This window comes from Homarus americanus, unplaced genomic scaffold (assembly GCF_018991925.1).
Source record: "Homarus americanus isolate GMGI-L3 unplaced genomic scaffold, GMGI_Hamer_2.0 scaffold40248, whole genome shotgun sequence".
In the NCBI taxonomy this organism is placed as follows: domain Eukaryota; kingdom Metazoa; phylum Arthropoda; class Malacostraca; order Decapoda; family Nephropidae; genus Homarus; species Homarus americanus.
In genome coordinates, this window is record NW_024712526.1 from 1,466,524 (window position 1) to 1,482,254 (window position 15,731).

At 39.1% G+C, this 15,731-nt stretch overlaps 1 protein-coding gene across 2 annotated transcripts in view; it reads right to left on the reverse strand.

Moving 5' to 3' along the window:
• Positions 1-15,731, reverse strand: part of LOC121860720 — a 63,109-nt gene that overhangs the window by 28,643 nt on the left and 18,735 nt on the right. Inside the window, exons 3-5 of one of the 2 annotated variants that reach the window (XM_042358037.1) lie at positions 15,198-15,338; positions 13,598-13,838; positions 2,296-2,660 (exon numbers count right to left, since the gene is read on the reverse strand). In XM_042358037.1, the coding sequence (XP_042213971.1) occupies positions 2,296-2,660; positions 13,598-13,838; positions 15,198-15,338 (747 nt within the window). The remainder of the gene's footprint in view (positions 1-2,295; positions 2,661-13,597; positions 13,839-15,197; positions 15,339-15,731) is intronic. The other variant, XM_042358046.1, reaches the window with a different exon arrangement.

Sequence of the window (15,731 nt, forward strand, 5' to 3'; positions counted from 1 at the left end):
GTGACAGATCGCCCAAGCGACTAACGAGCTTTCTCACTCCATATTTATCACAATCTTTCTAAAAATACTTTAGGTTTCATGTTTATTCAAGACATGTTCAGGTCATGAGACCCACTAATCCCCGGCCAAGAAAGGGTGACCTGACATTCCATCAGGTCAGTAATATGAAACCACTAATCCCCCAACCTACCTCCAGCTGACATTGAGTCAGGTCAGGTACACGAGACCCACTAATCCCCCACAGCTCCATGGGAGTGGAAAATATCAGTCTTTGCTGTAACACACAGCATCATAAATGCCCATATCATAAAGATTTTTTATTTAAAAATATATTTATTTTACCAGACTTTTAGGCAAACTATTCTGGATTATTATAGTAAAGAAATGGAGTTTCTAACTTAATTAGAACTGCATTTACAGACTTCGGTAGTTTAGAATCAAGGAAAACATCCCCAGCACTCAGAAACATTCTGGGGAAGTGGGCTAGTGTCTGTGTGTGCAAGAGGTCTAGTTCAGACACTCGGAAACTTTTCCCAGTAACCGGAAAAGATTCTGGGGCTAAGAAATTTTTCAGGGTTTGAGAAAGTCGTTTGGTTAGCCAGAAATCTCTCATCCCCGGAAGTGCTCTGCACCAATTGTTCCGGCTAATGGGGATATCACTGTACAGTATACCTTATCAGTCTAGTTGTGAAGTTGTCTACAAGTCTGCAACTCATTTAACAGTGCTTTGTGGGCTTTTCTGTTAACAAATATTTCAATAATATCATAAAGGATTAGGTCTCTTTCAAGTTTTGATTCAGTGGCCAATGTTCCTAAATCTGTGAGGCTCTCTTGACACACAGTTGACTTGAGGCAGTTTTTAACATGAACCAGTGCTGAATGACATCTCTGCTTCAGTTACAGTCACTGGAAGAGTGCAAAAGATATGCAGAGCTACACAACAATTTAGAAATAAGTTTGAAATTTTAAGCTCATGAATCAATTTAGAAGACCCAATGGTTTCAAAGTAATTTATCTAAAGTTAACCAAATTAAATGATTTCAAATATTTCACCTCTTCACACAAATCTGTTGTGACATCACCACTGTACTCTACAATGTTAGATCAGTAAGAAATTTACCAATGACGTTTAAAGGTGCTGTTTACAAAAATGCAATACTGTATACTGTACTGTACTCACAAGAGCAACATCCTCCCACTTTAAGATCATGAGAGTAACTGAAGGGATTCCATAGGCCAATATTCGAGGCACAAGTATATCGGATGAGCAATCATAGTGTTGCCAATACAATATTGCTTTTTTTTTTCCAAATAAGCTGAAATCCCATTCTATGACCAATCCTGAAAAAGAATGTCTTAGATTCCTCCTCTGGGTTTCCTTAAAATTGGATGGAAGTAAGGTGGTTCTGCAGTACCACTCTGTGACTGGATTTATCAAATGAAAAGTGAGTTACATATTGTTGCAGCTGCATGACTCTGTTACTCTTCAGCCTTCAGTGGTCATGATGGTTATTAATTGGACTGGGTTAAACAGGTCTCAAGGGATCTGGGATCAGTCTATAAATTAATTATGTAGTAAATTGAACCAGAAATGCAATTGTCTAATCCAAGTTATAGAGTCCATTAAAGTCACACTGCTTTTCTTTGAACTAGAACCACATCTTAATCAAATGTGGGAAATCATTAACTGAGTCTAAAGTTCTGTTGTGATGATTTTGAGTAGTTAAGGCAATGAATGACTGGACACAAGTGGTAAAAACAAACAAATAAAGAGACAACCCAGGGTCATAATCCTCCTATTACAGTGGCAGAGACATAGCAACTGCATCCCATAAAACTAAATAATTTATATGTAGTTTAGTTCCTGTAATTGTGTGTGCTGATGCATTATACAGGTACTGTGCTGTACTGTGCTGTGTGACAAAATCTGCTATAATAAAAAGGCTACAAGGATGAATGGTGAAGCTACTCACATTAAATATTTTCTGTTTTATCACTATCTATCTCTTTTAAATTATGCTTCACAAAGCACCTAAGGTTATAATCAATATACTGTACAGTGATTTGTTTTTAACAGAGCAAAACTGCAATTCAGTATTTGGAACATTTAAAAAATATGATGCAACACAGTGCAGTATTACATGTGTCCTTGTATGCTGTAAATAATTTATTACTCCAACCATCTACACAACCTGAAGCTGCAGGTGCTGATTAAATTTTTATTTAGACAAATTATAAGATAACCTTTAGAAATATGAAAGCCATAGTTTGGAGTCCACTCAAGAAATACTATACCTTATGACATATTTGAGGTTTCCAAGCAACTCTTTCATTTTTATCATTAACTGTAAAGATGTCATAGGAAACTCTCTGAACCACCTCATGCTCCACAGCAGGTCCAAGGGTAAGAGGTTTTCTCTTTATTTTCTGTTGTGTCAACCCAGTAACAACAGGTGTATTAGAAGCATTTGGAGGAGCTTCTGTGCCAGTTCTATTGGCCCCTGTTCCACAAGACGTTTCTTGAATTTCCACAAGGCATTCTGCATAAGCATCCGAACACATTCCCAGAGATAGAGAATATGGTGTGTAAGTGTTGGTGCCAACTTTTGGCTCATTCCCACTTGATACATTCACTTCTGATGTAGCTTCACCAGCAGTAACTGCAAATAAAAAAAAAAAATGAATACTGTACAGTGACAACATTCCGCTTCAGAGAGGAAAACTCCTAAAGTTTACTTAAAATTACAATACAGCAACTCCCCGACTTATGACGGGGTTAGGGACCCAAATCCAGGTCGTAAGTCAAATTGGCCGTAAGTAAAAAATGCGAAAATAATACATAGAAAATCTAAAATGGGTGTCTCTTTTTCTTCTCAGCACCACAAAACTCTCACTTTTAAGCTTGCCAGCCATTTATAAGGGAATTACAAAAAAAAAATTTGTCGGTACACAGCGCAATCACAAACGTCGGGACTCGAAAATACGTACATAATTTAAAAAATTTTTGGTACGACTGGGGCGGTCGTAGGTCGAGTAGGTCGTAAGTCGAGGAATACCTGCATATGTTAAGCACATTAACCAAACTGTTTAAGTTTGGTGTTGTTTTTGTTGTTACTATGCTGAATACTATACCACTCCAAGGTGGTCATCAATTATAATTATCACAGGTCTAAATTTTAATTTATTCAGTTTATTCACAGAGAATGTTTGCTCACATACAGTATTTCATGTAGATCCCCAATGGAAATGTGGGCAAGATAAATCTTGATAAAACCAAACAGGAAAAGGGGAAACACTGGAGCACCTTAGCTTTTGTCTTTATTCAAGACATCTTCAGAGGCAACTGAATTTAAAGAGACTGAGAGAGGCTTATATACAAAGGGTGACCTTACATAACATCAGGTCAGGTCAATAACACGGGATCCACTAATCCACACACCACCTCCACCGCACGAAAGAAGAGCTTATAGAAAATGAGCGATGTAACAAGTCAGGTCAAAACATGAGACCCACTAATCATCTACCTTACATCCTCCTCAAATGCTTTCAAAGATTTTTTAGCCTTGGGTCACTGATAAATAAATTGTCACAAACTAGAGTAAACTTCTAACTTTGTGTTATAATAGCATACTGTACAGGCTGAAAATATATGACATCTATGAATAAACATATTTTTATATCACTGAAGCAGTGACGTCACTCATGAGTGGCTGCCCGATCACCACGAGCCATGGGAATTTCATAATTATTCTTTCTCTACTTTTCTTTAAGAAGCATCAATTAAACAATTAAAACAAAGAGACAAACAGACTTAAACTAACCAAGCACAGTATGTGACATAACTGTCAAGGTCACTCTCCTCCATTGTCTCTCCTCTGCCTTTATCTTTCCAGGTGCTGTCTCTTCCCCAGCCACTCACTCTCTCTCCAGACTCCACATGTCATAAATTTTCACATCTAAGCTGATGGAAAGATGTGATTTCTTGGGTGCAGTAAAGTACAAGCTGGACTGTTTGCAGGACATTTTCCAGGAATGATGGTGACTTTTTTTTTTTTTTTTTTAGGCTCAATCCATGGAGCAGCACTAGATGTTGTCATTAAGGTAGAAAGTGTGAAATATTCTTTGAGCATGAATCTTTATTTTTGAAAAAGTATGAGTATTAAGAAGCATATAAACTGGGAAGAGTAACTAACCTGAACTGTTCCAAATGCAATGGATCAAATTACAGGTCAATAAGGTCAAGTTGAAGTTCAACTGGGAATTTATCAACATCAAATGAGGAAGGGGAGGCGGGTAAGGAGAGGCGGCCAAGGACATGTCATTCTCAATCAGTTTGAAATCATAGAATTAGTGAGTAAATTCACTATGTAAGTCAAGTACAGTACTAACAAAGAATCCCTTACAAGGATTTCATCACAAACAGTTATCTGCTGCAAAGTGGGCTAATTGCTTGTTTCCTACCTGACAAAATAAAATACTGTACAGGGCATATGGGGAGAGAATTCAGAACGTTGATCAAGGCAGCTTCACTCCTCGGGTGTTCACAACCTCTGGTGGGATGGGACCAAGTGCAAGATGTTTCTACGCCAGACTCGCGGAGGTGATATCCGAACAGAAGCAGCAGCCCAGAAGTTATGTTATAGCCTGGTTGAGATGTTGACTGTCCTTCTCTCTCCTTAGGTCTGCATTGCTCTGCCTCAGGGGAACGAGAGCATCGGCCCCCAAGCCGACAACAGTCGCAGGTAATAAAATGGCAGCGTAGGTGTGGCTATTGGGGGAGGCTGGAGGCCACATTAAAAAAAAAAACCCAACCCTACAACTCCTACTGTACTACATTGCTGTCACTCAGAATCAAATATGACGATCATCCAGCTATGATACAATGATATGAGTTATTAACCCTTACGTCCCGGGTGACGTTCCAGAACACTCACCTTTTCCCGCCACTGTTTAAATGCCCAGCGCGAGTTATCAGGTTCCAGTGTGACTATTTGCCTGTCACGCCACACCTCGGCCACAGGGAAGCTTCCTGAACGTAATTCCCTACTTTTGTTTGTTTCATTTTGTTTGTCCATTTTATCATGTTGTGTCAAAGTAATATTACTAAAAGCAGTGTAGTTGTATTGTAGTGTAGTATTACTGGAAAATAATGCTATGATTATGTTATAAATGTATTTATTCGTGGAATTATTGTTCCAATAATTATTTCTATGCCTTACTTGCTCTCCCAAACACAAAGACAACCAGACAGCCTGGTGACAGACTGGGTGTGTGTCGCCTAGCAGTTTTTATGAAAAATAATGTAAATAAAATAAATTCTAAATGAATTATTTATAGGAAATAAGTATTACGATCAGTAAATATATGCATTACTGGCCACCCCGGACACAAAGGCAAGCAGTAAATGGCCATGAAGTGAGTATGTGACCACGAGCGCTCGCGTCAAAACAATGCCGTCCCCTTATATCCCTCACTCTGCACTGCCATTTTTCCGCCAGTGCAGACCCAGGGAAGTTTCTAGAGGGTCAATATATAGTTTTTCTTGCGTCTTTTTTATTGTTTTATCATTTAAAAAGGCTAAAAATTATTTTTGGAAAAGTTGATTTTTCTCGATTTACCCCATGTAAGGGGGGTATGGCCAGCGGCACCCTGCCCGGGGCATAGGGGTTAAACCTTTACCATTGCCCGCCTGCGTTATGTTTACTATTCGTCAGGTGACTGTAAAGAGGTGCTTTTGTAGTCTACTGTCATCCATGCGGGTAATATGGTCAGTACAACATAGTCGTTCATGGCTAATGGTAGCCTCGATGCTTCTACAGTACGTTGGTGTCAGCGAGAATACTGGCATTTCTTCTCGTCTTCCCAGCACACTCGGAACCACCTCTCCCAGTGCCGGGGAGAGACGGGTCTTACTGTCTCTCTTTGGTGCTGGGAGGGGGGGGGGGGTAGCATGGAGGGGACATCCTCTCCTTCATGGAGGAAGCCGGTCTTTTACAAAAGCTTGACTTTTTTCTATTCTGTGTTTAAAAAATTTTTTTAGTAAAGTTCTGTTATTTGCTACTAATTTGTTTTACATTGCATTATTTGATTTTAGTCTTTTAAGCCCTTCTTTTAATTCAGCAACATATGACCTAAGCTGTTGATCACCAGGGATGACCTAAGCTGTTGATCACCAGGGATGACCTAAGCTGTTGATCACCAGGGATGACCTAAGCTGTTGATCACCAGGGATGACCTAAGCTGTTGATCACCAGGGATGACCTAAGCTGTTGATCACCAGGGATGACCTAAGCTGTTGATCACCAGGGATGACCTAAGCTGTTGATCACCAGGGATGACCTAAGCTGTTGATCACCAGGGATGACTTAAGCTGTTGATCACCAGGGATGACCTAAGCTGTTGATCACCAGGGATGACCTAAGCTGTTGATCACCAGGGATGACCTAAGCTGTTGATCACCAGGGATGACCTAAGCTGTTGATCACCAGGGATGACTTAAGCTGTTGATCACCAGGGATGACCTAAGCTGTTGATCACCAGGGATGACCTAAGCTGTTGATCACCAGGGATGTAATTATCACAATCAATCAATCAATCAATCAGTCGGAGGATGGAACTGCCTCCCCGCTGCCATACAGCAGGGCGGGGAGGACCACTGCTCGATATACGTGCAACTTTGAAGATAATTTCGGCTACTTACAGCTGAAGACACGGGTACAGAGTCTGCCAAAGGCTTGAGATGCACATCCGATCTGATGTTAATCTCTTCATTGATGTCTGCAGTAGTGGACAGGTGGGAGCCAAGATACTGAGAATGGGTAACATTAGAGAGGGTAGTACCATTAACCTGGATGGATGGTGGAGGTGTGGCTGAACCAGGGGCAGGTTGAAAGAGAATCTGACTCTTACATACATTCACCTCAAGGCCGAAGTGTGTATACGCATCTGTATAGGTGCTTAGGATCTCCTATAGGACGTGTTCAATATGAGCGTCGAGGGTGAGGTTGTTTGCAAACTGAAGTTCAGTAATGGAAGCTGCCAGCACCTTTGTTCCTGCCTAGAGTCATCTTATGTTGAAAAGACCCTTCATTCGGTACTGGTTGTCCACCCCGCCGGCTAAATTGGCACTGACACGAGTAAGGAAGACAGCCAAGAAAATGGAAAAAAGAGTTGGTGCCAGTACACACCCTTGTTTAACCCCCATTTGGATGGGGAAGAAATCAAACTGGGTGCCATTGTGCAGGACACTGCCATTCATGCCATCATGGAGTTGCCTCACAATGGCAATGAATTTCGATGGGTAACCAAAGCGACTGAGGGCTTCCATAATGACCAAGTTGAAGGCCTTGGTTAGGTCGATGAAGGCCATGTACAGGTCACGACAATGTTCTCTGCACTTTTCCTGTATCTGGTGGGCAGCAAAGATCATGTTAGTGGTGCCATGTGATGGTCTAAAACCACACTGAGATTCTGGGGGGAAGTTTTCAGCTTCAGGAAGAAGTCTGTTTTGGAGGACTCAGGTGATAATCTTGCCAGCTACGGACAACAACGAGATCCCGCGGTAGTTGCCCAGTAGGGAGAGGATGAGATCCGTGAGGCAGCAGCAACCCCCCTGGGGCATGCTGTATCATATAATACTGTACTCTACAGTATTTCTTAACTGGAGATTTAGGTTCTCAGTGAGATCCTCTACACATTTTGTCTGGACCTAAAGGCAGAGTCAACCATACACTTTTTATCAATTCTCCTTCAGAGAAAGGCTTGCTGTTCTTTGCAAATTTGTGTGCAATCATGTAACTCACTCTTGTGATATCATCCTGGGATGTACCCTACATTGTTTTGTGAAAATACTGTTCTCCCTTTCTTTCATCTGGCAACACAAGTTATAATTTTACCAGTATATTAAACACACAGCTTTTCCACCTCTATTAGTAAAAATATATTTACAGGTCCATTATTTAATGAATACTTGACATTCACTGTCCTTGTCTTTGATACACTCATCGATAAGCTAACCTACATGGCGTGTGAATGACATAAATATGGGTATTGTATGTTATTAGGAAATTGACACACACAAAATACACAGGAAAGGAAAACAGATACTGTAGATCAAAGTAATGTCTTGTACAGTGAGAAGCACACACATGAATGATGTCCTAGTTAAAATTATTCATAAAGTAGAAAAAAAAAGGTCATCTCTGGTCAAGGATTAGCCAGCCACCTGTGAACCAGTTATAAATTCTTGGTCTCTCACAGACATAAGGTTAAAAAAAATTTCATCCCAGATAAAGATCAAGTCAACCAGCCAGGTCTTGCTGCTATGACTGCCCTACTCCCACACCTGCTTTTTTTTTTTTTGAGGATTAGCCCACCCAGGAGGGGGGGGGGGGATTAACCAATCCAGAGGAGATTGCTGCCACCGAACAACAAAACTCAGTTAAGCTCACTTCAGCCCTCACGGACCACATAATAGCTCAGAACGCAACAGGGGAGGTGGATACCAGTGAAGAAAACAAGATTCGAAGGTCCAGAACGACAGCACGGCCAAAGTGATAAATTGCAGCAACTGTTGCTGCAAGTACCAAAGAATTTAAAAAAAAAAAGTAGCTATAGCACAGAAGGTGGGCGCCTCGAACTGGTTAACTACGTTACCGATATGGCCAAATGGTTTCAGTCTCAATAAACAGGAATTTACAGATGCCACTGCTCTAAGGTACGGTAGGCCTCTCTTCCTATGACGTCAATCACGCCATGGTGTGCAAGAAAGGGGGCTTCATATGCATGAGGCATGACGTAAGGGATCTAACAGCAAGTATGTTGAAGGAAATCTGCCGTGATGTCCGGGTAGAACCGACCCTCCTTCCATTGGACGGTGAGATTTTCCAACATAAGACTTCAAACACATCCAACGAAGCCTGTGTTGACGTCAGTGCTCGAGGAATCTGGACGCGGGGGCAGCGAGCCTTCTTCAACATCAGGATTTTTTATCCCATGGCCACACAGGAGGAATGAGAACGACAAGATAAGGGCACACGGGGAGAGAATTCAGAACGTTGATCAAGGCAGCTTCACTCCTCTAGTGTTCACAACCTCTGGTGGGATGGGACCAAGTGCAAGATGCTTCTACGCCAGACTCGAAGAAGTGATATCCGAACAGAAGCAGCAGCCCAGAAGTTATGTTACAGCCTGGATGAGATGTCGACTGTCCTTCTCTCTCCTTAGGTTGGCTTTGCTCTGCCTCAGGGGAATGAGATCATCGGCCCCAAAGCCGACAACAGTTGCAGATATTGACTATGAGGCAACAGTCACTGAATGCCGCATAGATCTGTGGCTCAACTAACTCAACACAGCTAGGGTAGCTACTTATGTATTAGTTTATTTAATATTAAGGTAATAAAATGGTGGCGAAAGTATGGCTATTGGGAGAGGCTGGAGGGCATTTAAAAAAAAAAAAAAAAAAAAAAAATACCTAGTACTACAGGTTGTACCTCTCTAGTCCGGCAACCTCGGGACCTGACCGGTGCCGGACCATGGAAATTTCCGGACCATGGAAATTCACCCTTTCCCTGGATAGACAGTGACTTGTGCATACACTTGGAGGGACTAGCACCACTTTCACTGCTTCGTGGTCTCTTTGAAGACATATTGAATGGTTAAATGTTGTACAGTAGGTTCTCAAATTTCGCGAGTTTTTAATTCAACATTTTTTACTTGGAAAAAAAAACACTGCACAATTTAAAATTTCGATGGTGGAAACTCGAATTTCGACGGGTTTGAGCGGCCTGCCAACATTCAGACGTGCACAATCGTGTAAACGGTGTCATTTCTCTATGTACAAAACACTCATTATTGTTTATTACTGAATGTCTTTTTGATTGAATTAATTTTTATGTGTGCAAAATGAACAATACAATTCATTAATAATATGTAGAATATTAAAACACACGAGGAGACAAGACGGCATTGTTTTCGTTAATGTTTACAAAACCAGTGACTGATTGGTTCTACATATAAAACTGAAGAAAATAAGACCCTGGTTGTAGCTGTAGTAAAATTAATAAGGTCGTTTTAAGTAATGTTATTTAATGTTAATAAATGGAACAATGGAAGTAGCTAACCATTAATGGTAAAAATAAGTGAGATCGCTTATGTAAGTGCGCACGTGAAAACATATCGTCATTACTCTCCAGATGAATATGAAAGCAACACTTATTTACTGTTCATATATATTTTAATTAATGTTTTGGAATTTAAAACAAAAATTCTACCCACCAGTGGTGGTAAAGTTTAAAACATAAGGCCAGCCAATGTTGTTGTGTGTGTTTTTACTCGGATGACGAAGCTGCCAAGTCATCAGGTTCAACTCTAGCTGAAGCTGTAGAACATAAGAACTTTCTCTGTGATGTTTTCAGTTTTTATTTAACTTTATCTGTGTTATTTTTGTTGGTTTATTAGGATGTTGCTTTATTACAGGTAGTAATTCCCCCAAAAAGTAGGGTAAATAAGGCCAAATTTAGCCAAACATCGAAAGTACCAGACTCAAATTAATTTTCTCCATGGGCAAACTAAAATTGTTCCGGACCACGGGAGTTTCCGGACCACAGAATGCCGGACTAGAGAGGTACAGCCTGTAGTAGTAGTAGTAATAATAATAATAATAATAATAATAATTATAAACCATAAAGAAATACAAAAATGAAAAAAGATCAAGAGTGAGAAACAATATACGTACAGTATGTTGTGTTGTCAATGGCAAGAGAAACAATTGAGACCCTACAATTGTGTGTAAATGAGGCAGAAAGTTAGATCAGCAGCCTGGGACTTGGTCACAATTTTCGTGATGCCATATGGCAGCAGGGTCTACCATTAGACAACACATTATGCTTCCAATATAGGGCATAATCAAAATTTTAAGTCTTTCAGGGGATTTGCAAAATTATAATCTTCTAAAATATCTAAAGACAGTGGCGGACCCCCGACCAAGAATATACCCATATAAAATAAAAGTAATTATAAGAATTTAAGTGGAGTTTCTTTCTTTGCTTCTTAAGAACATAGATAGTGGGTATATATTAACACCATATGCCTCTCTCAAAACTTTCATTGACACCTTTACCTAGACACTCCCCATGGGGGAGCCTTCTTAAACATGCACATCATATCCTGACGTTTTCTTAATTTTTCATTTGATTCTTTGTTTCCCTCCCCAAAAATTAATAAAAGAAATTCATTCTACGTAAATCTTGACGTTTAGCATCACTTTTGATGTTATTGTATTCATTTGTAATTTTTTACAGTCGACCCTCGTTAATTCGGACCCCTTTAATCCGGATTTCGGATAAATCGGACGAAATCTGAACTGTCAATATCAAATTTCTGGTTCTGGGATTGTCCCAGTTGCAATTAGGGTTGCAATTTCAAATTCTGTGTCACTACTAAGGAATAACGAAGTCTCTGGTGCACTGCACTCTAAGATTGAGAAAACGGACGACTCAGGCGTCCTGAAGTGAGAGAAAACGGACGACTCAGGCGTCCTGAAGTGAGAGAAAACGGACTCCTATGACGGGGCACTCAAATAAAGAGACATGGCTACATGTTTTGTGGACTACCCACTATACAGTATCCTTTTCATCACTTTGTAACAAACCTGGTCATGCCTATGTGTGTTTCTGATAATTACCATAACATTATATATTTATATATTTAGCGGTTGTACAAACACAAGGCCTCACACATGCCACTCACACTGACAGACTTGACAAGTTTTACCAACCATAAAGACAGTTGAAGCTTTAAACATCACTCACAATGGATCTTGAATATTCCAACTGTAATCAGACATAACTAAGTTGCCTCAACAATTGCAACCCCAGTTGCAATATCAAATTCTGTGTCATTACTAAGGAATAAAGAAGTCTCTGGTGCACTGCACTCCAAGATTAAGAGAAAACGGACGACTCAGGCGTCCTGAAATGAGAGAAAACAGACACCTATGACGGGGCACTCAAATAAACATAAACATAGCTGTATAATGCAATACAGTAGTACCCCGATTTACGCGGTCAATTGAACCCACAAGGTACCGCGGAAAGTGAAAACCGCGTAAAGTGAACAGCAGAACATATGGATTAATTCCAACAGAGACTGGCCCGACCCCCAAACTCCACTTTTTCCAACACAATACCTATGTTGTAGTAAAAATAACATCTAAATTTTATGATGGTATGCTCACACAATTAATATTTAAGAGAAATACAGTTCCCAGGTTAATGTCCATTCAAATAATGGACTCAAATCCCCCCCCCCCTTCCCAGCTCATTAGCTCCTACCTCTCTGATTAATGTTTGGGTGAAAACTCTAGATTTTAATTTTAAGTAATAAATAATACCTCAGACTAAAGTTAGGATAATATAATTGACATTTCTGGATTCCTTACAGGTCAGGGAATATTTTGAATGTAAACTTCATATATTCTGCACAAAGGATAAAATATTTGCTTTGTGTAAACCAAATTATTACATTAGATCTAAAATTTGTATGTCTAATGCAAAATCCATGATGTTTATATTCAAAATGATCATCAGATTGTAAGAATTCCAGCAATGTAAATTATATTCTGGTCGAGTAATTTGTATGAATTTTATGAGCTAAAACAAATATCTTCAGTTAATAAAAAAAAATATTCTTCACGACACTATCTGTCAATCAAAGTACCCCACCTTGCCTCCCCCCCTCCTCACACTCAGGCCAGCTGGGTCGGTCGGTCCCAACCGTCCCCCCCACCTTCCCTCCCTACCAGATTAATGTTTGGGTGAAAACTCTAGATTTTAACATTTAGTAATAAATAATACCTCAGACTAAAGTTAGGATAATATAATTGACATTTCTGGATTCCTTGCAGGTCAGGGAATATTTTGAATGTAAACTTCATATAATTTGCACAAAAGATAAAATATTTGCTTTGTGTAAACCAAATTATTACATTAGATCTAAAATTTGTATGTCTAATGCAAAATCCATGATGTTTATATTAAAAATGATCATCATATTGTAAGAATTCCAGCAATGTAAATTATATTCTGGTCGAGTAATTTGTATGAATTTTATGAGCTAAATAAAAAAATAAATAAAAATTATACTTCACTGCGTATATGAGTAGATGCACCGCGGAAAGTGAAAGTCTGGTTCTGGCAAGGTACCGCGTAAATGAGAAAATGAGAAATCGCGGAAAGAGAAACCGTGTAAAGCGGGGTAATACCGTAATATGCAATATTAACCCCTAAATCGGTTAATTTGGACAATCGTCTAAAACGGACACCCTTCCCCCCCTATTAGTCCGCTTTAACGAGGGTCGACTGTATTTAAAAATCACAATCCTTTGTTTGAAGTAAATCTCAGTGTAGTGTACAAAACTATTTCTTTGAGACAAATTACATGGAAAATAACCCCTAGGAATGTAACCCTAACTAATAACATTAGGTGGTACTGTAGACAATTTCTAGAATATTCCATCTCAACTCCTGGATGGTATCTGCAAGAGCATTACCTACCATCTTTAGTTTAAGCATAAACTGGAAGTTTCAAAGGAACATACTACATACGGTACCTCTTGCTCTCTTCTTAGCACGACATTTTGCTGCTGCCACCCTTCTAAGAAATTTCCTTCTTTCTGTTCTATCCAGTCCCGCTAAATCCTCTTTTGAGTATCCTTTCTCCTTAAGACACACAGATTTCTTGAGGTGTTTCCGAACATTACTGCCCTCGTGTGACCAGTAACCACAGTGACCACAAGCAAGTAACACATCACCAAATACTTCTTGACCCATCAACATTACCTGGCAAATGTTAAAAAAATAAAATAAAAAATTAAATACAGTACTACCAGTCATTCGATACTTAAATGTATGTACTGTACAGCATACATACAGTATAGTAACCCCTCAAGTGTCTAGGGCATTACACAAGAATTATGGCTGGCTACTAAATTTATGCACATATGGTACAGTGACCCCTCGTTTAACGAACACCTCGGTTAACGTAATTTCGATTAACGAACTGCCTTCCATAAGGATCTTCAATTCTGTTAACGAAAAAAATTCGGTTAACGAAGTTCTTACGAACCGACCTCAACATGTTTTCGCTTGCACTGACCGGGCAACCAGCTTTAGTATCAGTCCGCCAATACATTAATCGGTTCTAGGGCTTAAATTCCTTACTATTTTAGTAAATATCAAGAAGTTTATACTATTCAATAATTTTATAAGTTTAATATTCAATTTTTTAGTCATTTTAACAATTATTGAACATAATTGAAGGTAAAGTGACTAGTTTAATGCGCGGCATCCAGCCTCTTAACACACCAAACAAGTGTTAGTCTCTCTCTGTTTTCACTGGAGGTAACATCTTGCTTGAGACTCTCTTCAACTAAACACTTTTTTTCTGTGTTTCCAAGCAAATTATTGGTCATTTTGAAATATATTTTACATATTGACAATAAATAATGCAGTGCAGTGTTGATTTAAAGAAAATAATCTTGAATTACACCAAGAGAGCTAAAATTTTATGGGTGAAATGGCGCCATGGGGTGACTTCTCTTCCACCCCAATGCCTTCTCTTCTTCCTTCTCCTCCACCCCCATTCTAAATCCCAACATCATCATCATCATCATCATCATCATCATCATCATCATCATCATCATCATCATCATCATCCAGGAGCCTTCTACATACACACCTCAAAGTAAGTGAACTTTTCTACCATTTTTGTTGAATTTAGGAAATTTTCGGTGAGCTGGAACCAATTACCCAAAAACCTATTGAAACAATGGTTTCGGTTAAAGAACTTTTCGGTTAACGAACGACCTTCTGGAACGGATTGAGTTCGTTAACAGAGGGGTCACTGTATTTGACTTCACTGCTTAGCAACTCAGTTTAAGAAGAAAAAAATTAACAAGCAGTTTGTGTGATTACTAGTTACTTTACCCAAAACATTAAAAATTAAATAAATCATACACATTAAACTGATACAGTATGCTAAAAGAATTTTAAAACAGATGAATGTTTTAAATTCAGATCACAGTTAACCAGCACACTGTTAATTACACACACGTATAAGTGAACTAATGTACAGTACAGTACTGTACAGTACAGTATATCTAAAAATTATTACCAGTAATAGACTTAAAATAACCATACTTTTCGTCCTCCTTTCTTCCTGATGCCACGATTTGTTGATTCATGATTGCGTGTAAATACCCTAAGAAGAAAAGGCTCCTCTTCTTTAATGGCATAAACTCTATGCAGATTTAAGAACTCTGCAGTAAACCACTCAGCAATCTGAAAAACAAAATACTGTAACAGCTTTTAATACTTCCAGAATGTCATTACATCATGCTCTATTAGACTCAAACAGTAACAAAACCACTACTGTAACTGTATTAAGAGACTATGCCTATGTTTACTCATAAACTACAATAACTTCCTATAATAACCCTGTGCTCACACTGTGAGAAATATCCACAAATGAGAAAATAACATACCATACCCTACAAATTAATTCAAATGTCCATGCCACATAGGATACCTAATTACTAAGAATCCTCTCTATTCCCTAGGAGAACTGCCCTATTCATAATATGAAGCACTCTAGAAAATCACTAATAACAGTCACCTAACAAGGATCCAAACTTGGTACCCACTGTCCTCTGGGATACTCTACAAAGTGACTCT